This window comes from Glossina fuscipes, unplaced genomic scaffold, assembly GCF_014805625.2.
Source record: "Glossina fuscipes isolate IAEA_lab_2018 unplaced genomic scaffold, Yale_Gfus_2 111, whole genome shotgun sequence".
Classification (NCBI taxonomy): Eukaryota; Metazoa; Arthropoda; class Insecta; order Diptera; family Glossinidae; genus Glossina; species Glossina fuscipes.
Genome location: NW_023998454.1, coordinates 517950 through 543878, shown reverse-complemented (window position 1 = coordinate 543878; position 25929 = coordinate 517950). Strand labels below are relative to the sequence as shown.

At 33.3% G+C, this 25929-nt stretch overlaps 3 protein-coding genes and 2 pseudogenes across 3 annotated transcripts; 2 read left to right on the top strand and 3 right to left on the bottom strand.

Moving 5' to 3' along the window:
- Positions 1 to 565: 565 nt before the first annotated feature.
- Positions 566 to 5032, bottom strand: LOC119639065. Its single transcript, XM_038036249.1, has 9 exons — positions 4921 to 5032; positions 4275 to 4851; positions 3202 to 4203; positions 3082 to 3132; positions 2227 to 3028; positions 1444 to 2157; positions 1219 to 1361; positions 1058 to 1148; positions 566 to 696 (listed from the first exon to the last, which is right to left on the bottom strand). Coding segments are annotated over exons 1-9 (3447 nt in total). The 5' UTR covers positions 4923 to 5032; the 3' UTR covers positions 566 to 631.
- Positions 5033 to 7265: 2233 nt separating this feature from the next.
- LOC119639078 lies at positions 7266 to 8958 on the top strand. Its single transcript, XM_038036269.1, has 3 exons — positions 7266 to 7289; positions 7350 to 8081; positions 8146 to 8958. The coding sequence occupies exons 2-3, from the start codon at positions 7774 to 7776 to the stop codon at positions 8213 to 8215; spliced, it is 378 nt and encodes a 125-aa protein (XP_037892197.1). The 5' UTR covers positions 7266 to 7289; positions 7350 to 7773; the 3' UTR covers positions 8216 to 8958.
- A 201-nt stretch (positions 8959 to 9159) lies between these two features.
- On the top strand, positions 9160 to 10462 carry LOC119639076 (annotated as a pseudogene).
- Positions 10463 to 19840: 9378 nt separating this feature from the next.
- Positions 19841 to 21321, bottom strand: LOC119639017. The gene is made up of 4 exons (XM_038036191.1): positions 21194 to 21321; positions 20524 to 20917; positions 20097 to 20462; positions 19841 to 20034 (listed from the first exon to the last, which is right to left on the bottom strand). Exons 2-4 carry the CDS (start codon positions 20726 to 20728, stop codon positions 19841 to 19843), a joined length of 765 nt encoding a protein of 254 aa, XP_037892119.1. The 5' UTR covers positions 20729 to 20917; positions 21194 to 21321.
- A 7-nt stretch (positions 21322 to 21328) lies between these two features.
- On the bottom strand, positions 21329 to 22010 carry LOC119639080 (annotated as a pseudogene).
- Between the last annotated feature and the right edge of the window lie 3919 nt (positions 22011 to 25929).

The following is a 25929-nucleotide window of genomic DNA, read 5'->3' as shown; positions in this document are numbered from 1 at the left end:
AAAATGCTATAATTCTAATGTTATTTCGCCCGAATCGACCAAGTTACACGTGGACATTTAACAAAAAGCATTTTAGAATTTTGCGCTAAATCGAGATGGGCTACGTTGTAAGAATTTGGACCAATTAATATTCCATTGAAGCTTAACTAATAGTAATCTGAATTTCCATATGCTAGAAACACAAATTTCTTTGACGTCGGCATTTAAAATATCTTTCAGAATGAAGCTATTGTTCGCTAATCGAAGGAAAATCAGGTCGACCTTCGAAAAAATATACTCTCTGCTTGTAAAATAAATAAAAATTCAAGAAGCCCAAAACTCATACTTCTTTGTGAAAACACTATTAATAGGTGGGCTGCGTACATTTATTTTTTCTTTTAATTTAAGCATGAGTTTTATAAAAATATTGCTGAAATCTGGCACAACTTTGATGAAAAATTATTTAACTTGACACCAATGGCTTTGTTTTAATATTATTTATTTTTAAGTTCTTTCCGCTGCGAATTTAACTAGCAGCTTTTTTAAATCATTAGAAATACGTACAAATTTACAAAGAAAAAACTAATATTTCATTATTAATCTTACAAATGTTAAGCATATAAATTGAAAAAATCAAGAACTATAACAATCCTCATTTTTTAATGACCATTAAGATACCCTTTTCGTCGGTTAAATTTTCAATATCATAATGAGTTCCTGTAATGCATGAAAGTAGTTAAAATCGCAAAACATTTGGGCTTACACCGAATCTCTTCATATCCGCCACTTGCTTTTGTTTTAATACAAGTTTGTCCAAAACTAACTAATTATATGATATCGTAAAAAAGTTGAATAATTTATTTTACTTAATGAAACAAGAGATACTCATTTTGCATTGTACCAATTGAATTTACGTATCAAGTTTACTCGGAATTTATGGATAGTCTATAAATTAAAAATTCGTCACATCAGTCGCTCTGTCTCTAAATTTTCAGCTTATCAGATACGTCACTGTTTAACCGTTTCGTTAATGAATCCTTTGTGGCAGATATAAAAAAACAACGTCACAAAATCTTACCTTTCTCTATTGCTGCCATATCACCAGGTTTTAATAATATTTTTTCTGAATTGGTTGATATGCAAAAGTTGCTCTCCAAAACAATAAAATGCTGAAAACACACGAACAAAAGCCATATGAAATCCAAAACAATTGATTTTGGTTTTAAAATGTAAACTTACTAAATGATATCGTTTTGCACATTTTTTAGGTTTAATTTGCTTTGGTTTAAAACGTAAATAGCCTAACGAAGTTTTATCATCGGTATCATAGAAAGCATATTCTACACCTTGAATTTCGTTAAATGACAAACTTGATTTTTTGGCTTTTATGATTACATAGTATGAAAAAGAAGGGAAAAAGCATTGCAAATATATCGTAATCGTAATAATACTCCATGCACTTACAAATACGCATATCTCGAAAGATTTCACGGGATGGATTTCTAATCCCAGTAGCATTTTTCAACCACGATATCAATTCACTAGTGGCTAATGTAGTGGACGAGCTATTACTGTACGTTAACGACGGTGTTGAAGGAGGTGACAGCGGACTAGTAGTTGTTGTACAATTATTAACGCATCGATCTCTATTATTCCAATTTAATCTCCGCAAGCGGACCCGTAGTTTACGAGGTTCCCTGTTTTGTTCTTTTGGTTGATCGGGAAAGACATTAACTGTTGATGTTAATTGATTGCTTTCTGATAATCTGCTGTTATCACGCAATTGATCGAATATAAAATTAAGAGATTCGATAGGGGGCTTCTGTCTTAAATTTATATGGCTGACGTTCACACTGTTCTCATGACAGCTTTCCGGTATGGTAGATAGATTTGCTTCCTTCATTGCATCGACCAATTTGAGCTTCGTTTTTTTCGCTGCAGTCTTCTTTATAACCGGTTTTTCAACTGCTGCCTGTCGACTGCTATTGGTAGCGCCCGAACTATTACTGTCGTTAGAATTTTGAACAACATTTTTTATTTTCTCAGCTTTCAGAGAAGTATTTTCTTTTCTTTTCTGCATTCTTTTATAATTTCGCTCCATGACTTCGTTGTACATATTGGCGAAAAAATAAAGTTCTTTCGTTGGTACAGGTTGCCGTTTTGATCTACGCAAGCTGACTGCAAAGGGAAAATGCATGAACGATAACAAGAATTACAAAGCATTCTTATAATTAAAAGAGCCATTACCGCTATTGTTTGTTTGTTCCAGGTTGGTGGATAAGACCATTTTGGATTTTCTCGCTTTACTTGATCTCGGTGGTTTTTCCCGTGATTTCTTTAACACTGATTGTGTTTCCGCACTTACAACATTTTTATTGACACGTCCATTAGGTGGATGTGTCGGTTTTTTTGTTTCGTTGTCTTCTCTCCTCTCCTCTAATTGAATTGTCATATGTTTATCTTTTTCAACAAAAGCCGATGAAGTCACTTCATTACCCTTTGTTTTTGAGTTTTTCAATCGCGGCGCCCTTGCTTTGGGTTTTTTGAAAACGGTTTCGGAATCGTTTAGTGAGACTAACGGTTTTTCTTTATTAACGATCGTTGCGTTCTTTCCATCTTGGCTATTTCCTCGGTCTTTAACTTTTGTTATGATATTCAACTCATCTGGAAAGGCTGTATTATCTGTAACATTAGCAAAAGAATCGCTGACACGTGTATTTGTACCAAATTCTTGCGGCGGTTGTAATAATGGGGCCGTTTCAACTGAAGTAATGAAAAACCGATCGGACATATCTGCATGATGAGATGATACTACTCTGAGCGGTGGAATGTTCTCAGGTATGTCTGACCGAGACGGTACGGGAGGTAAATTGGTTGTAGGTTCTCTAATCACGCAGGCAATATCAGCGTGCTGTGACGTGTTAGTTGCCAACACTTCGTTTAAGTTGGGTTCGGTGTAGAGTGGTCGCGTTGATTGCCGCGAAGCATTTGCTTTTTTGCGGAGAGAAATTCTTCGAGGTAAATCTAGATACTTTTTCAGAAGATTAGGCTACAAAGTAAAGAAATTAAAAAAAGATATACATATTTACATTAATCTTTTACCGATCCTTTCGTAGATCTCGCACGTCTAGTCTGTTGTGTATTGGAATCCTTCTAAATTTTTGAATAGAAAAGTAGTATTTAATTACAATATTTAATTTTAATATAGTCATTTTCACTTACAAATGATACAAGATCGGCTGGAGTCTCGTCAACTAATAAATTGTTATTACCAATACCATTATTTTCACTATGTGTATTAACCGCAAAATCGCGAAAGGCATCTGGCACTGATAGAATATGCACGTCACCCATACTTATCTCTTCAACTTCTCCTTCCTGTTGCTGCTCTTGAACAGTGCCTACCTCAACATATCGATTTATCGTCGTCGCATGTTCTCCTTGTTGCTGCTCTTGGTCTGGAAGTTCAAGAATAATTCGATCAACAAGATTTCTTTTTCTACTACGACGATTATTCGATTTCCGTTTGCGAAGATCTAGAATTTCATTATTTCCGAAATCAGACAGTTCTTTGGCATAGATACAGCCATTCAAAGACTCCTCTTGAGGTTGTGTGTAGGATTGATTTTTGTTGCATGTGGTCGCTTCCTTTGATGGCTCGTTAAGAGTTTCCACCGATACAGGTCGGTCTTCTTCTATATTTGGCTCTGGCGGTAAATTGGCATCTGTCTGCATACACGACTTACGTTGGTTGGCTTTTGAGATAACTCCCTCCGATGGCGTAGACTTTGCCGAATTTTCCTTCTTTGACGACGCATTTTTTTTCTCCTTCCCGACCTCTTCTGAAACTTCCAATTCTTTGCCAGATTTTCTCGAATTGCTAACTTTATTGCAAATCTGATTCACACTATGTACCACATTGAAAACGTTTTCACTGTTATTTTCCGATTCGCCGAATTTCTTGTTGATTGGTAAGTTTTCATTTTGCTTATCATGTTCAGTTTCACCAGAGTTGGTTGTGCATGCCAAAACAGCCTTTAATTGTTCATCCATGCGTTCTATTGCAGACCAATCCAAATTTGTACTCTCGCGAATGGGTTTTTTAAAAAAGTCTGGTCCATCCTTGGCACGATTAGAAGATTCTGACAAATTATTTAAACTCAAACCATCTTCACAATCATTGATTGATTTTCTGGTTCTGGGGGTACTAAATATACGCGGGTTCTATTTAAAACATATAAAATCAAATTTTTTGAAAGCTGTGTGAAAACCAAAAAGTCAATTTAGAAACTTACAAAACTAACGTCTGGCACGGTGCTTTCAAATTCTTGCAATAAAGTCCGACGACTACTACTTATTTTAGATAAGCGTTTAAGACTTAGACGTCTCAAATGGTCAGCCGGAGGCACTTCAATACTTTTACGTGAAGCAGAAGTCCGAGGAGTAAAACATTTTGGATGATGTGGAAGTGACGACCCATCAGAGTCTCTGGAGTCAGTAATTGGAATCGGCGATTGATTTTCGACATTCTCTATGGGTGGGGCTCCATTATATATCTCCATATATATCTTTTGGCTGGCGCGTGTTTGATGCTTTTTTTGTTTTTTTAAATCATGACTTTTTCCTGCATTTTTGCTTTCTGTTCGCTGCAGAGGTTCCACAAAGACGTCAACGTCATTATTAGAAGGTCTGCCTAAAAGAATTTCCAAGCTACTCGTACTTAATCGTTCTCCCTCTAAGCTCGGAAACGCAATATATGGGCGTGATGCTACGCGTCCACAATCCTTTCGAAGATGTTCTGCCAACCGCACACCAACGCTGTTGTCATTATCAAAGAATCTAGTTAATTCCAAATTTTCATTGCAACGAGCCCTGAAATTTACAATTATAAATCACAGCATAATTTTTCTTATGTTCCACGGCACATGAATTCATACTTACATGTCTATAGGCTAAGGGCGAATAATTATTCCTTCCTAACCCAACATAAAATAAAAAAAAAACACTTTACTTGTGATTGGCGTCGAAAATTAATTGTTAATTTTGAAATTTTCTTGATACAAAAATTACTTCCAACTCTCAACTATATGTCGAAAATTAGGGGAAAAAAACACTAAGGAAGAACACAAAATGAACCATCACTTACATTCCCACAAAAAAGTAATTAAGTAATTGATAAAATAAAAGCCGCGTTTGCCTGCTTCACTGTATCGTACTATAAGGAAAAGTAAATAATTCTAGATATAAAGTAACAATTAATATATCGTAAGAGTAGGAAAAAAAAAGAAATGATGGAAATTTTTGTTTATAACTTGAATTTCTTTGATTGAATGATATATTGGAATTTCCGAATTTTGTTAAATTCCAGAATCCGCTTAAATTTTATGAAATCACCGAAAATTACTCTTTAGTATAACATGCTTTAATAAAACAATTTAACAAATGCAATAGAATAAATATAGATAGATAATAATAGAATTAAAATATAATAATAATAATATATATAATATAAAATAATATTATATAAAAATAGAGTTAAAAAAATAATGAAGTAAGAAACTAGATAAATAGCTCTTAATTTTAAAATAAGTCCTTTTTTATTTTTTCTTTTTGTTTTATTTGCGTTTATACACAGAAAATCTGTCAATTGCCACTCAAACTCGTGGAAAGTTGAACAGTTTTGCAGGGTGCAGAGTTCTATTAAGTTCTTTGCGTTATTTTCTAAATATTCAACTCTTACTCCCGCAGTCAAAATCGAAGCATTTGTGTCAGCTTCCTAAGACAAACCATATTGCGTTAAAATTATTCGACATGGAATACAATGATGCCTTAATTGTTTTAGGATAAATAAATCCCATTTGGGAATACAAGGGCTGTCATCACTAAGTAGATGATGATAATTCGTTATACCTTCTTTCGGATTAAAAATTTCCGACCAGCAAATATCATTAAACAGTTGTAAACAGTTGTAAACACTTTGAAAAAATAGCGAAATTCCGGATCGAAAGCATATAAAATGTCATTAAACAGTCTTAAACAATTGTAAACAGTTGTAAACACTTTGAAAAAAAATAGCGAAATTCCGGATCGAAAGTATATAAAATGTCATTAAACAGTCTTAATAGTCTTAAACAACTCCCGTGGTACTTTTCAGATGACGCCCATAAATAATATTATAATTGAAACTGGTCTCCCAACTTTAGAAAATAGACTGTATAAGTTAAAAGCTAAAATAGTCCCAAGCTTCGTAATTCAAACAAATCTGTTCTCGGTGATGACGTGAGAAAGATTATTATTGCGAAGAAAATTCCAAAGTCACCGTCTGCAATTGACCATTGTTTGTACGTCGCAAAGGAATTGAACATTCCCTTAAAAATTTCCCGCTCTTTTGGTGTTAAACCTCCCTGGTTTTTGTAAGACTGTTCTTTTGACATCTCGCTGTCTATGCACAAAAAAGAAGATACTCCAAATTACGTCTTCAGGAACCTAATAGCTGAAAAAACCCAAGTATTGGACAGTACTGGTTGAAATCTTCTGTACACAGACGGCTCAAAATCTTTTGGCCTGCCTCCTGCTTGTGCCGTGGTAAATGCTTCAGGACAGGTTCTTCTCAATCACATATTTCACGAAAGTACTTCAACGTTCACAACCGAAGCCAGAGCTATCCTTCACGCTGCGAACCTTGCCCATAAAAACAACTGACAATTTGTCTTTATATTAAAAGCTATACGGATTCCTTCGACTTTGAGATGGAGCACCATCAACAAATTATGGAATATAATTACAACACCCAACAAAAAATTAAAATGTTGTGGGTACCAAATCACATCGGTTTGTTGGGAAATGAGCAGGGTGATCGAGCGGCGAAGTATGCTGCTTCTGCAACTCTAATTATGGATGATGTCATGGAAAAGTTGGGTGTTCAAGGATACATTTTAAGAAAAACTAAAAAGAAAATTACAGAAGGAAATCTTCAATGCCATTATCAACACTACTCTTTTATTAACCCTCAATTAACTCCACCTCTATATCCAACAAATGTTAAGAAAATCAAGATCCAAACATTTTCGAGAATTCGCCTTCGGCATACAATTGCAACTCACCAATGGATCCTGAAGAAGTCCTTCTCCTCCCCAATCTGCAGTTGTGGACAATCAACATGCTCTACGTAGTACATTGCATTTGCACACTGGGGAGGAAATATACTCCGACGATTTTTACAACCATTTGCAAAGAGATGTGGTCTCTTTTTGTATATAATTTTTTTAGGTCAAATGATTACTTCGGGTTTGCAAATTATTTATACGCAGGTAAGTTAACATGAACAATACTTTTTACATTACATTAAAAATTAAATATTTTTCTTAAAGGATGAAGTGGCTTTTATCCAAAATTTGGTATGCTATGTCGAAAGAGTTTATCGTACACCAGATTAAAAGTAAGGTAACGTGTTATTTTGGGGCAGGGTATTACAAAAAAGGTAGCTGAATGGATGATAATAGAACTAGATCAAAATCAGTGTTTTGGTAATTGATTTAATGAAGCTAAGATTACTTCGATCGAAATTCTATTACTAAAACTTTTACTTTATTACGGAAATGTCACTAAAGTAAAATATAGAGAGTAATAAATTATTTTATGAGTAAATTAAGTTTTTGAAGTGTTTAATTGCATTTTCGAGCTTTTCATGAATTTGGGGCAAAAACCAGAATTGTAAAAGTTATATGAGAAAAAGGATGAGATAATGATTTTCTTCTAAGGAGTAGAGTGTTCCACACATAAGCTTCTCCGCACATGAATTCCTCCGTGCGTCAGAATCCTCCGCACATGAACTCCTCCGTGCGTCAGAGTCCTCCGCCGGTGTTCCTTTTAACTCGCTTCATTTGCATGATTGGTTGTATGGCAATGCCAGAAATGATATATCTTGACATTGATATTTACAATATCATGAAATACCGTCAAGAATCACCAGAATATAAATTAAAGAGAACGAAGGGCTATTTTACGAATTTTAATAAAAGCCGCATCAAAACGAGTAAATTAAATATGCCTGCCGCCGAAACGTTGAAGCGTTTAATAAACGCGGCAGCCAAAAGCAGAAGGTTTGTTTCCAAAAACAGTGAAATGAAAAGTAAGAATATTTATAACATGGTTCTTTTTTTACAGACTGATGAAGACTTTCAGTTATTGGAAATATCGTGGTATACTGTATGCGAAACCCAACTGCAGTTCATAATCATCTTCCAACATTCCGTCGTCATTTTGATTTTCTAACTAGAATAGTTTCAACGACGTTATATTAAAATCTAAGGAAATAGATTTCGTCATAACTATTTGGACTTGTTTTGTCCAAGTTGCGGTCTATGCATGAGCATGCAATATTGTCTGTCAAAGCTTTCTAAATTGAACAATATGTGCCATCAAAGTACCTACATATATTTTCTCCGACGAAGGCACTTTAGTTGTGGGTTAATTCATATTTTGTGGCATATGATTTTCATCACGAGTAAGTTATGAGAAAAAAAAAACATTTGGATATAGGAATGACTAAAATAATATCTTCACTCACTTTAATGTTATTTAAACGTTAAAATAGATACAGTAAAAATCTAAGAACGCAAATGGCAACGATCGAGTAGGCTTTGGTACTAAAATTTTGGGAACTTTATTTTACTCAACCAAATAAACAGGAAAAAATTAATTTGAAAATAAGAAGAAATTAAATTGAAAAATTAATTGATATTTGATATGGTCTTACTGCCCATCATAAATACGTCTATTTTTACAGTTACGTTGTGTAAATTAAAGTACAAGGGGGAAGTGTCTAATGTGCACAATAACTTGGTACCTTTGGATTTCATCCTATTACATCAGTCTATACCTAAGCCCAAATTTATCCTCAATGGCTCTAATGAAGATTATGGATCTAATTCCAATGTAACTGATCCAATCCACTTCCAAACAAACCAAAAAAAGAAAAAATAATAATAATAATAAAAATAATATTACGTTTTAAACCTCCTTTCAGATCATAAACAAGGACAAAGATAAATAATACATTTTTTCATCAATACATTTTTTCCATTGTGGAAGGAGATTACCATTACTATCTTGTACATGTTTGAGGTATAAAATGCATTGCTGTAAGCTTAAAGTACATAGATCACTTTTTGCATAACTTTCCGCGCACATAAATATTTTCGTAAAAACTAAGCCTTCACCTAGAAACAATATTTGTGCGCGCGTTACGTTTTTTTGACATACCAGTTACCCCAAAAACTATTTTGGAAATTCGTCAATAAATCATTTATCTGCAGTTGCGGCGGCCGAGTCTACGAAAAAGCAAGAAATGCTTCTTTTGAAAACCTCAGAGAGGCCACGCCCATTATCATTTCAATAACAGAGCTGTAGACAACGTCATGCAACCGCAGACAGCCAACGTAAATCCATTTACACCGGATAGTAAGTTTGTCGCCTTTATTGTAAAACTTTAATATGTAAAATAGTAACGCACGTTGTCTCTTAGGTTTGATGGCTCACAGTAAGAAACGCTACCGAAGGTATTGAGAATCTCAATAACCTATCTTTGCAATTATTTCTCACTACTAACGACGATGTGTTGAATGATGCAGAAGGGAAAATACCCCTGAAATAAATCATGCTCCTAAAAGATTGACTCTACAGGATACCAACGTAAGTCGTTGTAAAAAGGAATTTATAGAATTAGCTGTTATAGGCGTTGGGCAGTTCGGGAAAGTCTATCAGTATCTAAATCGTTTAGATGGCTGCATTTACGCAATTAAGAAAACTATTAAACCGGTAGTGGACAGTTCGTTCGAGTAAGTATGAGCAATGAAAGAAAAAATATCCGTTTTTAAACGGTGTCCTTATTACTTTTCAGAAAACGTGCTTTGAATGGGCCCACGCTGTGTTGGGAAAACATGACAACGTCGTCCGGTATTATTCAAAATGAGTACTGCAATGGCGATAGCTTGCAATCTCTCCTGCAGGAACGTCGCTGGTAGAATCTTAACTGAAACTATTACTATTACATATAGCCGAGGGACTACGTTATATACATCCCAATAATTTAGTTGACATGAATTTAAAATCAAAAAATATCTTCTTTACAAAAATTCCTTCAGCGCATAAATCGCCAATGCCACCAAGTGGTTCGAGACAACCGGACCCATATTCCTTGGACGACTCTACATTACTTTTACCGGTATTTATAGCTATTTGAGCATTTGTTCCGTTAATGTTTTGTTTGCCTAAATTTTAATTTCAGGACACGTTAAATTCCTAGTAACAAATTGCTGCGCTCACTGCATTTGTGCTATACTATCTCTTAATTATTTTCATATATCGAAATTGTCTTTCCTTGTTTTTTCTTTTCTTGTTAGATTAACTGTACATTAAATATTAAACATGCCCAAGAATAGTGTTAGTGTTATGCACTGAACATGCATAAGAGTAGTGTTAAGTTTTGAGCCTTTTTTTGGTTTTTTATTTCTTTTTTGAACTTTGTTTTCATGTACTCAGCGCAGAGTAGGAAAACATAGAAAATAATAATTGTAATACTTTTCTATTCATTGGAATTTGAATTTACCTATCTTATGAACTAAATTCTTTTTTTTGTTATAAAGCATCACTCTTTTTACAATGAAATGCGAAGAATATCGAAATGTGCACAGGATTTTTTTTTTTTTTGCGCTAAGAATTTATGAGTTAATGACAATTGACGGTTACAGTGATTATTAATTTAGTTTATAAATAAGCATTGTTCTTTGACAATTAAGAAATTTATTTTCCAATTTATTTTCTTCTAACAAAACCATGTAAGAGTTTTTATTATTAAATTAAAAGTATTTGTGTATTAATTATTATATTTTGAATAACTATTTATAGTATTAAAACAGAGAAAAAAAAGTAAAAAAAATGTTTAAATTCGAAGTCTTCATAAGGTTTGCGAAGCAGTCGTAATCATTTTATACTTTACTCGGCAAAATGTGGACGTTCTCAAAGTGATTTATAATTGGCTAATGGTCTGAAAGTTTTCGAACACTATGCTAATAACGTATGGGATTTTGATAATACCGAAGCGCTACGAATGAGAGAACTTATGAATGAACGAGAGCGCCGCACGTACATAATAGAGAAAGTCGATCTAGACTTGGTGGACTATTTTACCAATTGTACTAATTGCGCTAGGCGTTTAATATTAAAGGAAACGGAGGATACAATCCCAACGGCCCGTCATCATATGAAAGTGTAAATCATTTAACATATTATTTTCTATAAACAAATATATTAAGAACGTGCCTTCCTCCAAATTTTAGGATGTGGTGCGTGGATCAGTTTTTCAAAGCTTTATTTCTCTTTGGATTATTATATTATTTATATAATTATTTCGTTGATAGATTAAGTAGTGGCGAAACGGTGATTCAAAAGCCATTAGAATAGTTTACTTACATAAGCTCTTATCATATTTTGAATCTTGACGTTTGTAAATCAAAAACCAAATATTTATCATATTTTTTAACTTATTATTACAAAATTTCAAATAATTGTTTCATTCTTTGGTGTTAAATAAATTTTCGTCATTGTTACTTACACAATAAATGTAAACAATAAGTTTCTATTGCAGGAATAAAAGGAAACGGCAAAGAGATCAAACATAGTCGCATAAAACTTTCATAATTCTTGTAAATTTTTGCGTTCACATCTTCTAACATAAATTCTTTTGCTTCACGAACCTGAAAAGCAAAAATGACAATGATAAATATAATGTATTCTGTTGAAATAGCTTCACAGAATCGAAAGTTTTATATAAAAATAAGAGAAAAGAGGCGATGCATTTTTTTGGCATGTGGGAACGTGGCTCAAAGCCCCCGAAATCCATGCTTCTTCAATAGGTTGGTTCGTTTGGTCGTTTCCTCGTGTGATTTACCCGATGGGAGAGGAAAGATAGCGGCAAATTATTTTTGTAAGTTGACTGTTATGTCTGCACCAATTCTGAAAATAAAAGAATTTGTAATGCAATGTAAACTATTATTATCATTTTCTCTATTTTATTCACGATATTTAATAATGTAATGTAATTTTTTTTTTTTTTTTATCCGCCTGAGTAGCCGAAGGCGACGAATCTCGACTAGCAAGTCAATGGTCGTGGCTTCGAATCTCAAGTGCGGTAGAGTTTTTAATAAAAGCCGATAGCTTTAGATGCTAGTGCTTTTAAGAGTTTACTGTTTGAATTTATTTCTCTGGCGAAATTAATAATAATAATAATATATTCTTTTTTTTTTTGATAACTTTATTAAATTCTAGCGCGCTTACGAAATTTGAGTATGTACTCCCCAGAGCTTGAAGCTTTATTTTGCGATGAATTAGCTAGCTTGCTCTTGGAAAAGAATTTTCTTTTGTGGGCTTTTGCACTTATGACATGTTTCCAAAATTGGTTTATTGTTGAAGAACATTCCGAGAAAATAGAGTGAGGGTTTTTGAAATAAAATTTTCTGTTTTCTTATCAAGTGTAATAAGCGGTATAATCTTTATTTATATGAAGTGCATAAAAGCGCAGATAGCGAACTCTATGAATTACCAAACATTGCCATAAATATGAGAGAACTGATTTTGTAACCTAGGCACCAGTAAGTACACGGATACTCGTTTCTATTCTATTTAACTACGTAAGCGGTAAAATTTTTATTTAATTTAAAAAACGTAGATCTATCTCAGCGTTAGCACCGTTATTTTTATATAGACATCATTTTCGAAGATTTATGAAAGTACATGTCTTCGTGTTCAGAAAAAGGCAAAGGGCCAAGCCTAAAAGCAATCAGCAGAAGCCGAAATTGCTCCCGTAAAAATAGTACACATAATTGAATTATAGACGTGTACAATATGTACAACTTTTTGCTCATAATACTCAAGAAAACAAAGATTCTTCACATAACGATTTATCAAGAATATTTTTTATTTATGCTTAACATTGTTTACCAATGCTTAATAATGCTTAACATAGCTTAATTGTGAGATGGTTAAGAATGGTTAAGAATGATTAAGAATGGTTAACTTCGACGTGCTTGATGAAACAACAAAATATAAAGGGATAGAAGAATAACACAATTCATAGAAGAACGAAATAACAGAACACGTGAATAATATAATTATAGCTTATAATAATAAGATAGTACAATAATTGAATTCGTTAGTAAATCCAAAGTTAATACCAGAAGTAATTTCGAAAGCTTATATGGAGCTAAAGAGATCTGCAGGTGAAATATTGTTGCAATTACTTAAGATGCAAATATTATACAAATTTCTTTCAAAGGCTTTTTGATAGTAATATTATTTATATTTTAAAGGAAAACCTTATTTTGAACCAACCATTGTCGGCACTCTACTCCTATAGATAGGTTTACTAGAATTACGATTCATCTTAGCGGATATCGTTAGTGAAGTAGAATTAGTTGTCGATATACAAAAATTTCAAATTAAAATCAAATTACAATATATAATCCATCCCGACTACTTCGTTTATGATCTTTCTTTCTTTATGAGGATTATAAAGGAAAATATGGAAAAGGTAAGTCTGACTATTAATTAAGTCTAACGTTTATGTTAAATATATTAAATTTATTACAATTGTCACAGATTTAAGATGCACTTATCAGTAAATTCGATCACGTGCAAAGTATCTACACTGACGTTCATCTATTTCAGGTAAACTATGCCAAATTTTTTTGTGGCGAAACTGGTACAACTTAAACGCCTTGTCGCGAGCCGTTGACCATCGCTGAAGGCATTTTTAATTAAAGCGCTGAATTTCTTCAACAACTCTAATAAAGGTTCCACATATTTTTCCGAGTCTTGCGTTATAATTTCAGAGGCCAACAGCATGTCAGCTAAACCTGCGGAAACAATATGATTTTCCACGTCTCTTAGCATGGGATAAATACCGTTGGGTACTCGATCCAATAGCACACTCGGCGATAATAGTATTCGCTTGATCGCCCACCAATACTTTGATACATGTGTGAGTCAAAACACGGTAACTGCTGTAATTATATAATAGTTGTATTATTATAAACCATCTATTAGAAATTTTTGCTAATTGAAATATGCTATGAAAAACATTGTTTTTTTATATAACATCTGCTTTAATAATTTTAAAGATATCCTCAAAGGATCTTTGCCCTTTACCGTCTTTGACCAGAACAAAAGCGCAAAAGCATTTATAGTAGACGAAGTTTTTTTTAAAACGGTAAACCGCTCTCATTCTCATCGCAAGTTTTTTCTGTTATTGTTATTGTTTTCAATGAATTTAAATTGTCTCATTTTCCCTCCACCATATGTTCATCGTAGAGTTGTTTTCAATGAAAGCAAATCTTCTACGATGAAAAAAGGTCTTTATCATAAAAGTTAAGCTCAAATGTCTCTCTAAATTAACAAAAACCAGACTGCAGGTCTCTCCGAATTAACAGAAACCAGGGTGAAGGTCTCTCAAAATAAGCAGTTTGTATGAAAATTACCAAAATCAATCCACTCTAGTCTGAAAAGGAGCAAAATACATATATTTGAAAGGGAACAAAAACGTTGAAATATTCTCCCTCAAAATTTTTATTTTGTTTTTACTCAAAACACCTGTAGCATAATTCTCTGTTCAAATCAAGTTTCTTTATTTTTTCCAAAAACAAAATAAGAATAAAATTTGCAAATTTAACAAATATCAATTTATTCATATTTATTTTACTTGGAAAATTTTCAAAGTTTACAACCAGTCTGACCGCTTTGACCATTGACGACCTTAAAAAGGTAAACCGCTCATAAATTTTACATATTTTAACCTTTTGAGCAATTGCGAGATCACGGTAACCAACCATACGATTGAGAACGTTTGTAGATTACTGTGCACACCTACAATCGTTACAAATATCTTTATGAGTACGCAAGTGAAATAAATTGAGATAATCATTTATTAATTTTTGTATAAAAGGGCTAAATGCCGTTATTTGGTTTTTACCTTTTCACCGTTTATTAAAAAAAATAAGATAGAGTTGCTTTCATTAAATGCAAATTCAAACATACCTTACCGGGAAAAATATGCCACACCAAAAACCTCCCCGACCATGGAAAATATCCCAGACCATAAATTTCTATTAAACAAGCCAAAACAAAAAAAAAATTGTTGTTATTAAATGATCACGTATATATATATATACATATACGTGAGGCGGAATAGCTCCTTTGCTCATGTTATGTTATTTCCATTGTCATATATTGTGTATTACGTTCATTTTTCAAAAATTTAAAATAAGCTTATTCATTTTCAATTCAATATTCACATACGATTCAACGAAATTTCGCATATGCTTTCGGAGCCCTTCGCAACGTTTGAGTGAACTATAAAGTGCGATATTCCGGAATTCAGGATTTAGTTTCTTCAGCACCCGCATCTTATTTTAATGACGATGTCGACGTTTCGCCAGAAATAAGAATCAGCATATCACCTGCGCTTTCAAATTGAATGATACTGAAGTGAAAGATATAAGGAATAATTTAAAAACTTTTCGTTCGTTTATATAACACGGGAGTAAATTGCAATTCATTTTAAACCACTATACTTTCTTTGTAGGTAAATTCATAGATCTTGTTGATCATTATTTTTTCGTTTATTTACAAAAAGATGTATAGGGTTAACGTCTCAGCAATCGAAAAACTGTACTCCTCCTTCGCGAGTAAACCTTATTCTGCTCAAGACACAACTTCCACTTTTTTTATATTTGCCGTAACAAAAAGGTTAACCTCACGGCTTGTTGCGGCGCTAACTAACAAAAAAGTGGAAAACATTACCCATTTCTAATTAAAATTGCCTGCACTCTATTACTTATTACTCGGAGAGCAATGTAACTTATAATTGCAATTTTTTTTTTTAAATGTGTACAAGGCATCTTTGTATTTTAGGATATGGAGTGCATTTGGTTTGTGTTATTTCACTTCATTTTACTTTATAAACAATTTATATAATTTGGTTTGCATTGCTTTAGTTCAATAGGAGCTTAGAAGTTTGTTGTTTTGATGTAAAGTAAAAAATGATTCTCAATAATTCCAAACATGTGAGAATAAGCGTTCACATTTGTTTACAATTTTTAATAATTGTCCAAGTATTTGTATAAAAATTGCCTACATGTGAGAATAAGCGTCCACAATTGTGTACAATTCGTAAAGGATCAACAAATGGTAAAAAGTCATCAGTCTTCTGGATGTGTTGCTTTGATCACCGACAAGCCTAATCCTCCCATTCTTATCGCAAGGTTTTTCTAATAAAGTACGAACGCGAACTTCTTTTTATCTACTAATTGATACAAAGTAACAATCTTGCAAACTTTGCGGGCGAAGTGAGAAAATTCTTCGGTGAGATTTAAGCCCATCCATTTTTTTTAAAGTTTGATGGAAATATGTCTCATCATCTTCCGGTAATTCTTCGTTAGTATGATACAAAGCCAACCCTCTTAAGTCGACTTCATTAACACGATCACTCTTGAACTATAAGGGAAGACCATCCCACATTTTTCAATGTTCGTATCTGTACTTATATTGTAATTATATTGTAATGTACTTACCCGAAAAGTATTGGAATCGTTTGATTTATTTTTTGAAAACCACTTGCTATTAATAAAATTTTACACCAAATGATTTTCCTTTTGAAAAAACAACTAAATATTTCGCAGACGTAAACAATTAATTTACAACTAAAGCTTGCGTAAAATGCGTATATAAAAAGATTTTAAAATAGCCAGTAGTAAGCAATATTTTTTACTTTTTTCTATATAAAAAGTATATAATATAAAATAATAATAATAATTTTATAAAAAAAAGAAAAATTTTAAATTTCGAAAATGTTTGAGATATAAGAAATAAATTCAGTTAAACTGATTCAAATAAAATAGGGATTATTGAGTTTGCTGTACATTCCTCTGTTTTCGCGCAAATTTAAAATGCCGAAATACTTCTACTTAGCCACTTTTGCCGAGAAATCTTGAACATTGCTATTTTTGCCATATAAGAACTTTAATGAACAGGGTGTTGTATGGGGATTCTTCGAAAAAGTGGACCGATCCCAACCATTTTTAATAGCGTTTGACCTTGGTTCAAAACAAGACACTGTACTTTCATCACTTTCATCAAAATATCTTAAAAATTGCGACCTATAGCTTGAATACAAATTTACATGGACAAATGGACAAACAGGCTTAGATCAATTCCATACACTGTAACACAAGTAGTGTAGGGTACAGGAATAAAGCGGTAATGGAAAGCTAAAAAGAATAAATAAATAACTCAGCGGTACAAAAAATAAATAATAGAAGTAAATCCGAAGGTCAATATAGAAATGGAATTGCAATGTTTTTTTACGTAACAACAATAGCAACGAAAAATATGCCAATTATATATAGTGCAGGCTTTGAATCAATTGATTCGATATAAGTAGATAGATGCGAGACAGAAACCTCTTTCTAACTTGGAAAACTAATGATAACAACAATTACTCATTTGCAGTTTTTCTCTTTGTGTCCATTCTGCTGATGTCTGCCTTGCTGATTATTTTCCTTTTGCTGACTTCTTTTCTGTTGGCTCTTCCGTCGGTATGCATTCATTTCCCGTGGCTGCTTGACCGTTAACATATGTGTTTTTACCGATCTTGACTATTTGTAAATAGTAGCCTCCTTTGTTTTATTGTTGAAATCGTTTTCTTCTATTATGCCCTGAGCTGAAAGGGCAAAGGGCAAAGGGCAAAAACTCTGCAAAGCTAATGAGGAAATCTTCATTTCATTTTTTAAATATTTTGAATTGTACCCACATGACCGTAAGAGTCAATTTCATCATCGTCCCTTAATTGGGGTACAAAAAATGCGATATGTGGCATTTTTGCTAAAGTATCGCAGTCCTCGCATTTTAGCGTTATCTGCGCCTGCTCATAATAATTCCGAAAGTAAAAATTTTGAAAAAGAAACGTATCATCATACACTCGATTTGTGTGTTACGTACGGAAAAATAGAATCAAAAAACAAGTAAAGAATTAAATTCGGTCGGGACGGAATCTTTTACATCCATCATCGTCTACCCCAAAAAATTCTCATGCTGTGTGATATGGAGTGGGCGTAGTTGATTTTTTCTATTTTCAAAATGAAAGTTTTTGTCGTAGAGGTCTAGAGGGTTTGAAAAGTTTAGGCGATATTTTCACTTTCGCTAACGAGAGAATGTTTGCCACAAACACTACCAAGTTCCGCAAGCAGACAGATGAACAGCGGAACAGACGGACATGTTTATGTGTATTGCAAACTTGAACTTGGGCAAGAATTTATATACTTTATATGGTTTCTGAAACTTGCCTCTTCGTGTTCTAAAGGTATTGAAAAAACAATTAAATTTTGATACACTAGAATATTGGTTAGGCGTGCATATAGCTTCCATATAGGTATACGTTAGCTATAGTTAACTGTAAGCAGTATTACCCAATATATATATATATATATATGTATATTTATGTTACAATACACTCATGGGATAATGTGCGTGCCAGCTTGTAACACGCACGAGTATAGCAATATAGCATTGCAATGGAACAGTGACGATGACGGCAGCTAAAAAAGTGCTTAGTATAACACACTCGGCTTCTCAACTGTATTATGGCATCCCACAAGGTAAGTGTTTATCGAAAAAACAATTCATTTTATTTTGACTTTACTGATAGGGGATGGCAGGCTTAGCGTAGCCGCTGTCTTTGAACAACGGAGAGGACTACCTGGCTTTACCGATAAGGGATGGCAAGCTTAGCGTTGCCGCTGCTATCCCTGAATGACTCTTTGAATCGTTAGGAACAATAAAATCGACCAAGGAGACATGTAGAAAGGAGTAACTGACCCTAATGGTCTGTAAGATTGGCTGCCGTAATTGTGGGTTTTGCACACAGACCTTCCAACGTACATTATAGTTGGTAATAAATTTACAATATTTTATATTTACATTATTTTAGTACCAAATATTTTTACTTATGAGATTTTTTTGCTCACCATTTTTTGAATTTATCGAAATGTCTTAAAACTTTGCTAAAATTCATTAAAATAAAAATTGTCGGATTGTATGTAGATTTTATTAGCCTACTGTAAATACATATGTATTTATAAACAATGTATCTATAAACAATGATAACAATTGAATAAGCCTAGCCGTGTTGATAACATTCTTTAATTCGTTTCGTTTAGTTTCGCGTTCAAATGCACGTATACATTTTTGTTTAAAATCATTTTTAAAGAAGCCGTCACAAGATTAATTCAAATATTTGATTCAGAGCCCATACCCATCTTATTTCAAAAATTCAATTTCAAGATTTTAGACTTAAGCAGAAAGAAGGAAATGTCGTTAAAAAATTAATTATAAAAGCATTTTTTAACCTTTCAATGGATGAAGAAACCTCTTTCGTCAAATCAAATGAAGGTTACAATCTCATTAAAAGTGATAAATTTATCTCATGTATTAGTGACATTTTAAAAAAATATTTAAAATTTATCGCTATTTTCAAGAAGCCATAGTTTAAATTCCACAAAAATTATCTATATATTAAAGCTAAAGTATTCTATTGTAGTCTCTTTTTTTCCACTTCATTGCTGTTATTGTTGTCATTTTTACCGGTCGCTTAGCTGCTGTGACATTTGCTGATTAGTTGTCATCTATCATCAACGAAATTGTCTTTCCCTCCAGAACCAGTCAGAACTGTGTTTGCATTCACGGCTACATATAAGTGTTGCTTGCTTCCATGACCAAACACTCATTCAAACATTTCTGTAGTCTTGCTATGTTAGAACGCTAGTCCTTGATCACGATATGCATCAGCCAATGCTAAGCCTTTATTACTATTTTCTTCTTTTTCAATTTTTTTATTATTCAACATAACACAGTCTCGCATCTTCAATATAAGAATAAAAGCATGTAAAGTATACACTAAACGAACTTCTTCTCCGCTCGTTAAAGTACGATGAGGACAATAAAGATCTTTATACACGTTGACAATGGAAAATGATTCGTTTTGCAATTCGCTAGTGAAAGTTGCACACCAACAGCCTCTAGATCAGTAGCTGTCTCCAGTGTTTTAGGTAGATTTTCATCGATGTAAATTATTTGATCGTTGTCTTTACTTTTAGGTATAAGCGCGTGAAAGCATTCTAACTGAGGCCATCTCATGGTTTTGTTAAATTTCTCTCTAGACCCCACCATTAATTTTTCTACATATTCCGCATCCAATTCATGATTATGCTCTTTAAAACGGTTAGAAGGCGGTAATAATCTTTTCAAATGTGCGTGCTCTTTGCCCGAAATGTTACTCTGATTTAGTTTAGATTGTTGTTTGCTTAATGCACGATCCTGCGACTTCGAAGCTAACAAGGTTGGCAGAGCTTCTTTAAAAGATGGCCGTTTTTTAGCTAAAAGGATAACAAGTTCATTTAAGGCAGTTCACTCAAGTTCACTTTCATGTTGGCTTACTTGCTACACCCAATTCATTGACTAAACTTTGGAAATGATCTCCTTGCTCCTCCTGTTCAGCGATTTCCTCTGGAATCTGGCTTAAATTGTGGTACTTTAAGGTACTCTTTTCTAAGTCAATTTGTTTCTTTAGTACTTCAACTGCAGAACTACTCCGATGCTGGAATTTACTATTTAAATGTCTTTTACCAAACGTTTCCTCCATAGTTTTATTTCGTATTAGTTGAAGCAATTTTTTAATGTTGATTTCCAATGACTAAACCAACAACTATTTGTTTAATTTTTTTGTTTTGGGTTGTTTAGCGAAGATGGACTAACATTTTATAACCAAGTATTTTAGTCGGAATATATCGTCGTTTTTAAAATTTTTGAGAGTAAGAGAATAAAATCTGCTCTGCTTTGGGAGAAAAAGCCGTTTAAAAAAAATGTAAAAGAAAATTTTATAAGAACACAAAGCAAAGTAAGTTTTACTCTCAAAAAGGAAAATTGGTAAATAACGAAACAAACTACACATATTTTGAATAATTAAAAAGAAGTTTTTTAAATATAGGGAAAAAAATACATTCAATAAGTAAATGACTTTGTATTTAGTTAATATTTAACAATTGTATATAGTTTTAGAGTATATTTTCAATTTCTAATCATAATAATTCAAACAATTCAATCTTACATCAATCTTAGCTTTTATACTTTTTTTTTTCTTGATGTTAATAACACTTCGCTAAAAGACGATTTAATAAAGTTTGCCTCGATTTATTAGTGGTATTAGTTACAAACCTTATTGCCACTCCCGGATCGCGTAATCTGAGGGAATAAAAAGCAAGTAAAGTCGGCATTTTTATGCGAATTGTTTACAACACTATACCTTTTTAGAGCCTCTACTGCATTTGGTGTGGGTTGATCTTCTACGTGCAAAGAGCTTTTATTGTATATAGCGTTGGCGTTCCTCTCTTTATCTCTAAATAAGATTTTCGCTTTACTAGCTATTTCCACTTCGTTATTATATTATAGATTGGCCAACAATTTTGGGGATATGCATTAAAAATTCGCACAGGCCCGATTACATGTTGAATTTGAATGGAATGTTCCGGCGTTAATATGCACTCAGAATTATCGAATGGAGAACGAAAATTAACACCGTTTTCATCGATTTCAGCCAATTTCAAAAGTGAAACCATTTGAAAGCCTCCAGAATCCGTAGAGCTTTAGACCAAGCCATAAACTTATGTAAGTCGCCTGCCTTTCCAATATATCAATACCAGGACGCAAGCCCAAATGATAAGTATTACTTAGCAATATTTTACAGTCTAAATCTTCTAGCTGATCAGGCAAGACACCTTTCAAAGTCCTAGTGGTGCCAACGGGCATGAAACTGGTGTTTCAACATCACTATGACACAAAGACATTATAGCACCTCTGGCTTTTGAAACAGAGCAATCGGCTATAATTTTATACGTCAGCGGCGGTACTTTTGTGCACTCATTGCATTTCCGACAGTTTTACTTATACAGTTTTGTTTTTTACTGTTCACTTTGCTGGATCAATGTAAAGATCTCATTAATAAAAGAAACCAGAGCGTACACTTATTCCCGACACTATTTAATTGCAACTGTTTTTCATTTGAATTCGCTATACCACCCATTGATTTGTAAACAATTGCATCTATTTTTCATTTGAATTCGCTATACCACACATTGATTCAAAAATTTTTTAAATTCTATCCAGTACACATTGATGTGAAAATCAAGTCAGTGAAAATAAGAAAATATTTTATTTGTATATAGCAATATTAAAAGTTTGCTTATAATCGGAGCTATAACTTTCTAAACTTGGACATAAGCAATGGCTGAGTCCTTGAGTAAAATATATGGAATACATTTTAAGCAACATTTGCTAATGTAATGCCTTTTCAGTAATTATTCAATTATTCTAGCTCAGAGCGACAAGCCCGGCTCTCCTGAACCAGCTGGCTACGGTCCAAGCAATATTTCTTTGATAAGACGGAGCAGCCCTCAATCCAGCTTGTTATCGCGAAATGGCCCACGTTGGAATAAATCATGGGTGCCACCTTCGAACCATTACAATTGCTTGAATTATCAACCTGGAAAGAAAGCTCCTTCTTACTCATTTGGACAACGAATTTCATCACGTTCCTCCCCTCTAACCATTTCTGCTTAAATTCAATGTTTACGTATTTTTTAAAGTTATCAATATTAAAAAAAAAACCCGTTAGTTAAAACCCAAGGCATAAGTTAACACGAATTCATCGAGCGCGCAAGTTGCAATTGTATTGTTATGGCTTTCTCTCCGTCTTCCATGTACTAATTTCACACGCAAGAAGCAAGGAGTATACGAAATTAGTTACCTATTTTAAATACAAGTGCCTGCCACTGTCTAAGATTAAGGAAAGTCCACATTTGGGAAAGATCGGCTAAAACCGAAGGGGGCTTTGTGGAAGCTATAGATAACTGATTAAAAGTAATTCATGAATGTAGGATTCTGTGTAGATGTAGCAAATATAATATGGTGCTTAAGAACGCTCCTTAGCTTAGTTTTTAACCGCTGACCACCAAGTTTCAAGTAGAACGCTGTCGCGTTTAACACACCTTAACGAATAGATTAATTTGAAGATGAGGTCATGGTAATCAATTCGACTTTGAAATGTTAACAAAATCACTCTATGCATGCACTCTATCTTTGTACGCAAGGACTGCTCCTTCGCTAAATTTAACACCTAATTAGGCAATTGTCCCGCTTTTCCGACATATTTAGCAAAAAAATTGTACTTTGTTACATATAAATTCACATATTAAGCAGTTTGACCAGTTCGTGCATGGCGAATATATGCGTCATGGTACGCCCATTGGTCCTTGCCGGACTTCGGAATGTGCATTTGCTATAAATAATATTGTATTTATGAAAGTGTTTTTGTCATTTTGTCGAGTCATTTCATGACAACTTAGTTTCATGTTACACATGCTCCGTGCGTGGCGCGAGAGGGAGGAGACCATCGTATAAGAAACCAAAAGAACTCCTAATATCATCAAGCCTGTGACATCTAAAAATTAGATGCTCAGCAGACTCGCTAATATTACAAACTTCAAAAATATCACATGGTATAGCGCGAATTATTTTTAAATACACTTTATCGTAAGTGTGACCATCAATTCATCACTCACTACTAAACTTTGGTTTGCAATTGGGGCGAACATTTATTTTGCCCAGATGTTTTTTGTTTGCAAAACGTGGTCAATAAAATACATAGTTCGCCGTTTTTGCAGAAACATTGGGAACAATAAATATACAGACCCTCGTCTTTGCGGAAACAAAAACAAATGTTTTTTTATTTCAAGGTCATGTTTTGTATTGGTATTGGTTTGTTTATATTTTTTTTTGTATATAAAAGAGGAAAGCCACATCTCTATTGGCTTAGTCCATCTCCATTCAACATACAAAAAAAAAAAAAAGAAGAGGAATGCCTGTGCAATTAATCTCAGTATTTAATTAGATCTTAACGAATTAATATATCTTCGTTATTAAATACAATCAATTCAAATTAAAAGACGCAAGAGCAGGTTGATGCAAATTTGGCAAAATTTCGCTTATGATCCCATAGATTGGGATTATTTGACATCAGCAGAAGCTTCAAATTTTTTGTGGATCTTTTACAAATTCCTAATGAGAACCTGCGATTATACTGTACAGCCGGGTTGTGTAACATATGTTTTTACTAAGGGATGGAAACCGCAAACTGTAATGTTATTGCTGACGCCGGCCAGCGATTCTTCGGCTTATAGACTTATAGACCTATCTGCAATGGATAAAGTCTGCGAAAAAATAATTTGTAATCCCATAGAAGAATGGTTAAATAACAATGAGGGGGCGTCTAAATATCAATTTGGACTCGGAAACAGAAAATGCACGTCAGATACTATTCAGACAGTGGCTTCTGCATCGGCCGCAGCTGTATAAAGAGGACGCTGGAAGGGCGCGAACTCCCTTGTGGTAGTGCTGCATGTCAAAAATGCCTTCGATTTCGCCAAATCACTACATATAATAGTGGTATAGGAAGAGCGGTATTTGAAGGGCCCTAAAACTCCCTTTAGTAATAATGTATTAGCGGATAGTAAGTAATAACAATATTTGAAAGTTTACAGAAGCACCATGTGAATTAGAAATATACGAAATATCTTCCGTCATACAAATCGTACCAGAAATGATCAAATTTTCAAATTCTAATAATTGCAAGAATGTAGATATAAGCTCAAAAGAAACATTTCTTATAAGAGGTAAGGAAAGGTAATATTAAAATTTATGACACATTTGTTTTGACTACATGCTTACAAAAATTAAACGACCAAACAATGTAACGAAATTGCATATAAAGCTTGAGAATTTAAATGTGAAACATTTACAACATGAAAATAACATTAAATTACTATTAGACGAAAATAAAAATACACGTAATAAGCCTAGTTAAATACAAGAATTATATTATTTTCATTATTACATTTATTCTTATCTCCATCACCAAGTATAAGGTCAACAATTTCCACAAATTTTAACAGCATCCACGGCTAACGAAATTGATTTGGGACAATCGACTTGCGAGTTAACTCAAATTTAGTCAACGGGCCAAACTGGGCAAACAAAATAGAAAAGTAGACATGAAAAACAACAACTTCGCACCTTTCCGATTAATGCACAAAAATGAGGACCAGTGTCTGGGATGGAAGAAGTAAATGTTAGGGAAAAGTGATAGCAAATGGAAACATATGATAGAAAATTCTCATTAACATAAATTAAGCAACAAAAACAAATTAACTTTTAAATAGAAACTCTAGTACATGATGCCTTCTCAATCTTCTTCTCTCATCTGGGGGAGATGTTGTTAAAGGTCTAAATAGATGTTTTCACGAAAGTCATTGAATTGGATTTTTAATAAATGAAAAATCCAATCCATTATGAATAGTTTTGTTTAGTTTAACAATAGGACGCAGAATTTTAGGTTAAGTTTTAAGTTTTGGAGTGTTTGGACATTGGCTTTACTGCTACCGCCCCACAATTATATGCGTTTGGTCCAAACAGGTTGGAGCATAAATACATTTATTTCTTAGGTTAAGTTGAGTTTCAGGATGACCTTCTGATTTTTAAGCCAAGTTGCTGACGTTTAATTTTTAAATAATTCTTCATTCTGAATCTTGGCCAATATGTAATCCAAGATTCATTCATTCATTTCACACAGCTGTTGACAACGGCTTTATTTCTATTTAAAAATAATTAAGGATAAGAAGTTTTATTTAACGTGAGCATTAAACGAACACATTTTTCAGTATTTTATTTAATATTTCATTTGTTCAGCTGAAGCGAAAGTTTCTTGATTTGAATTTGTAGTTCTCAGTAGGA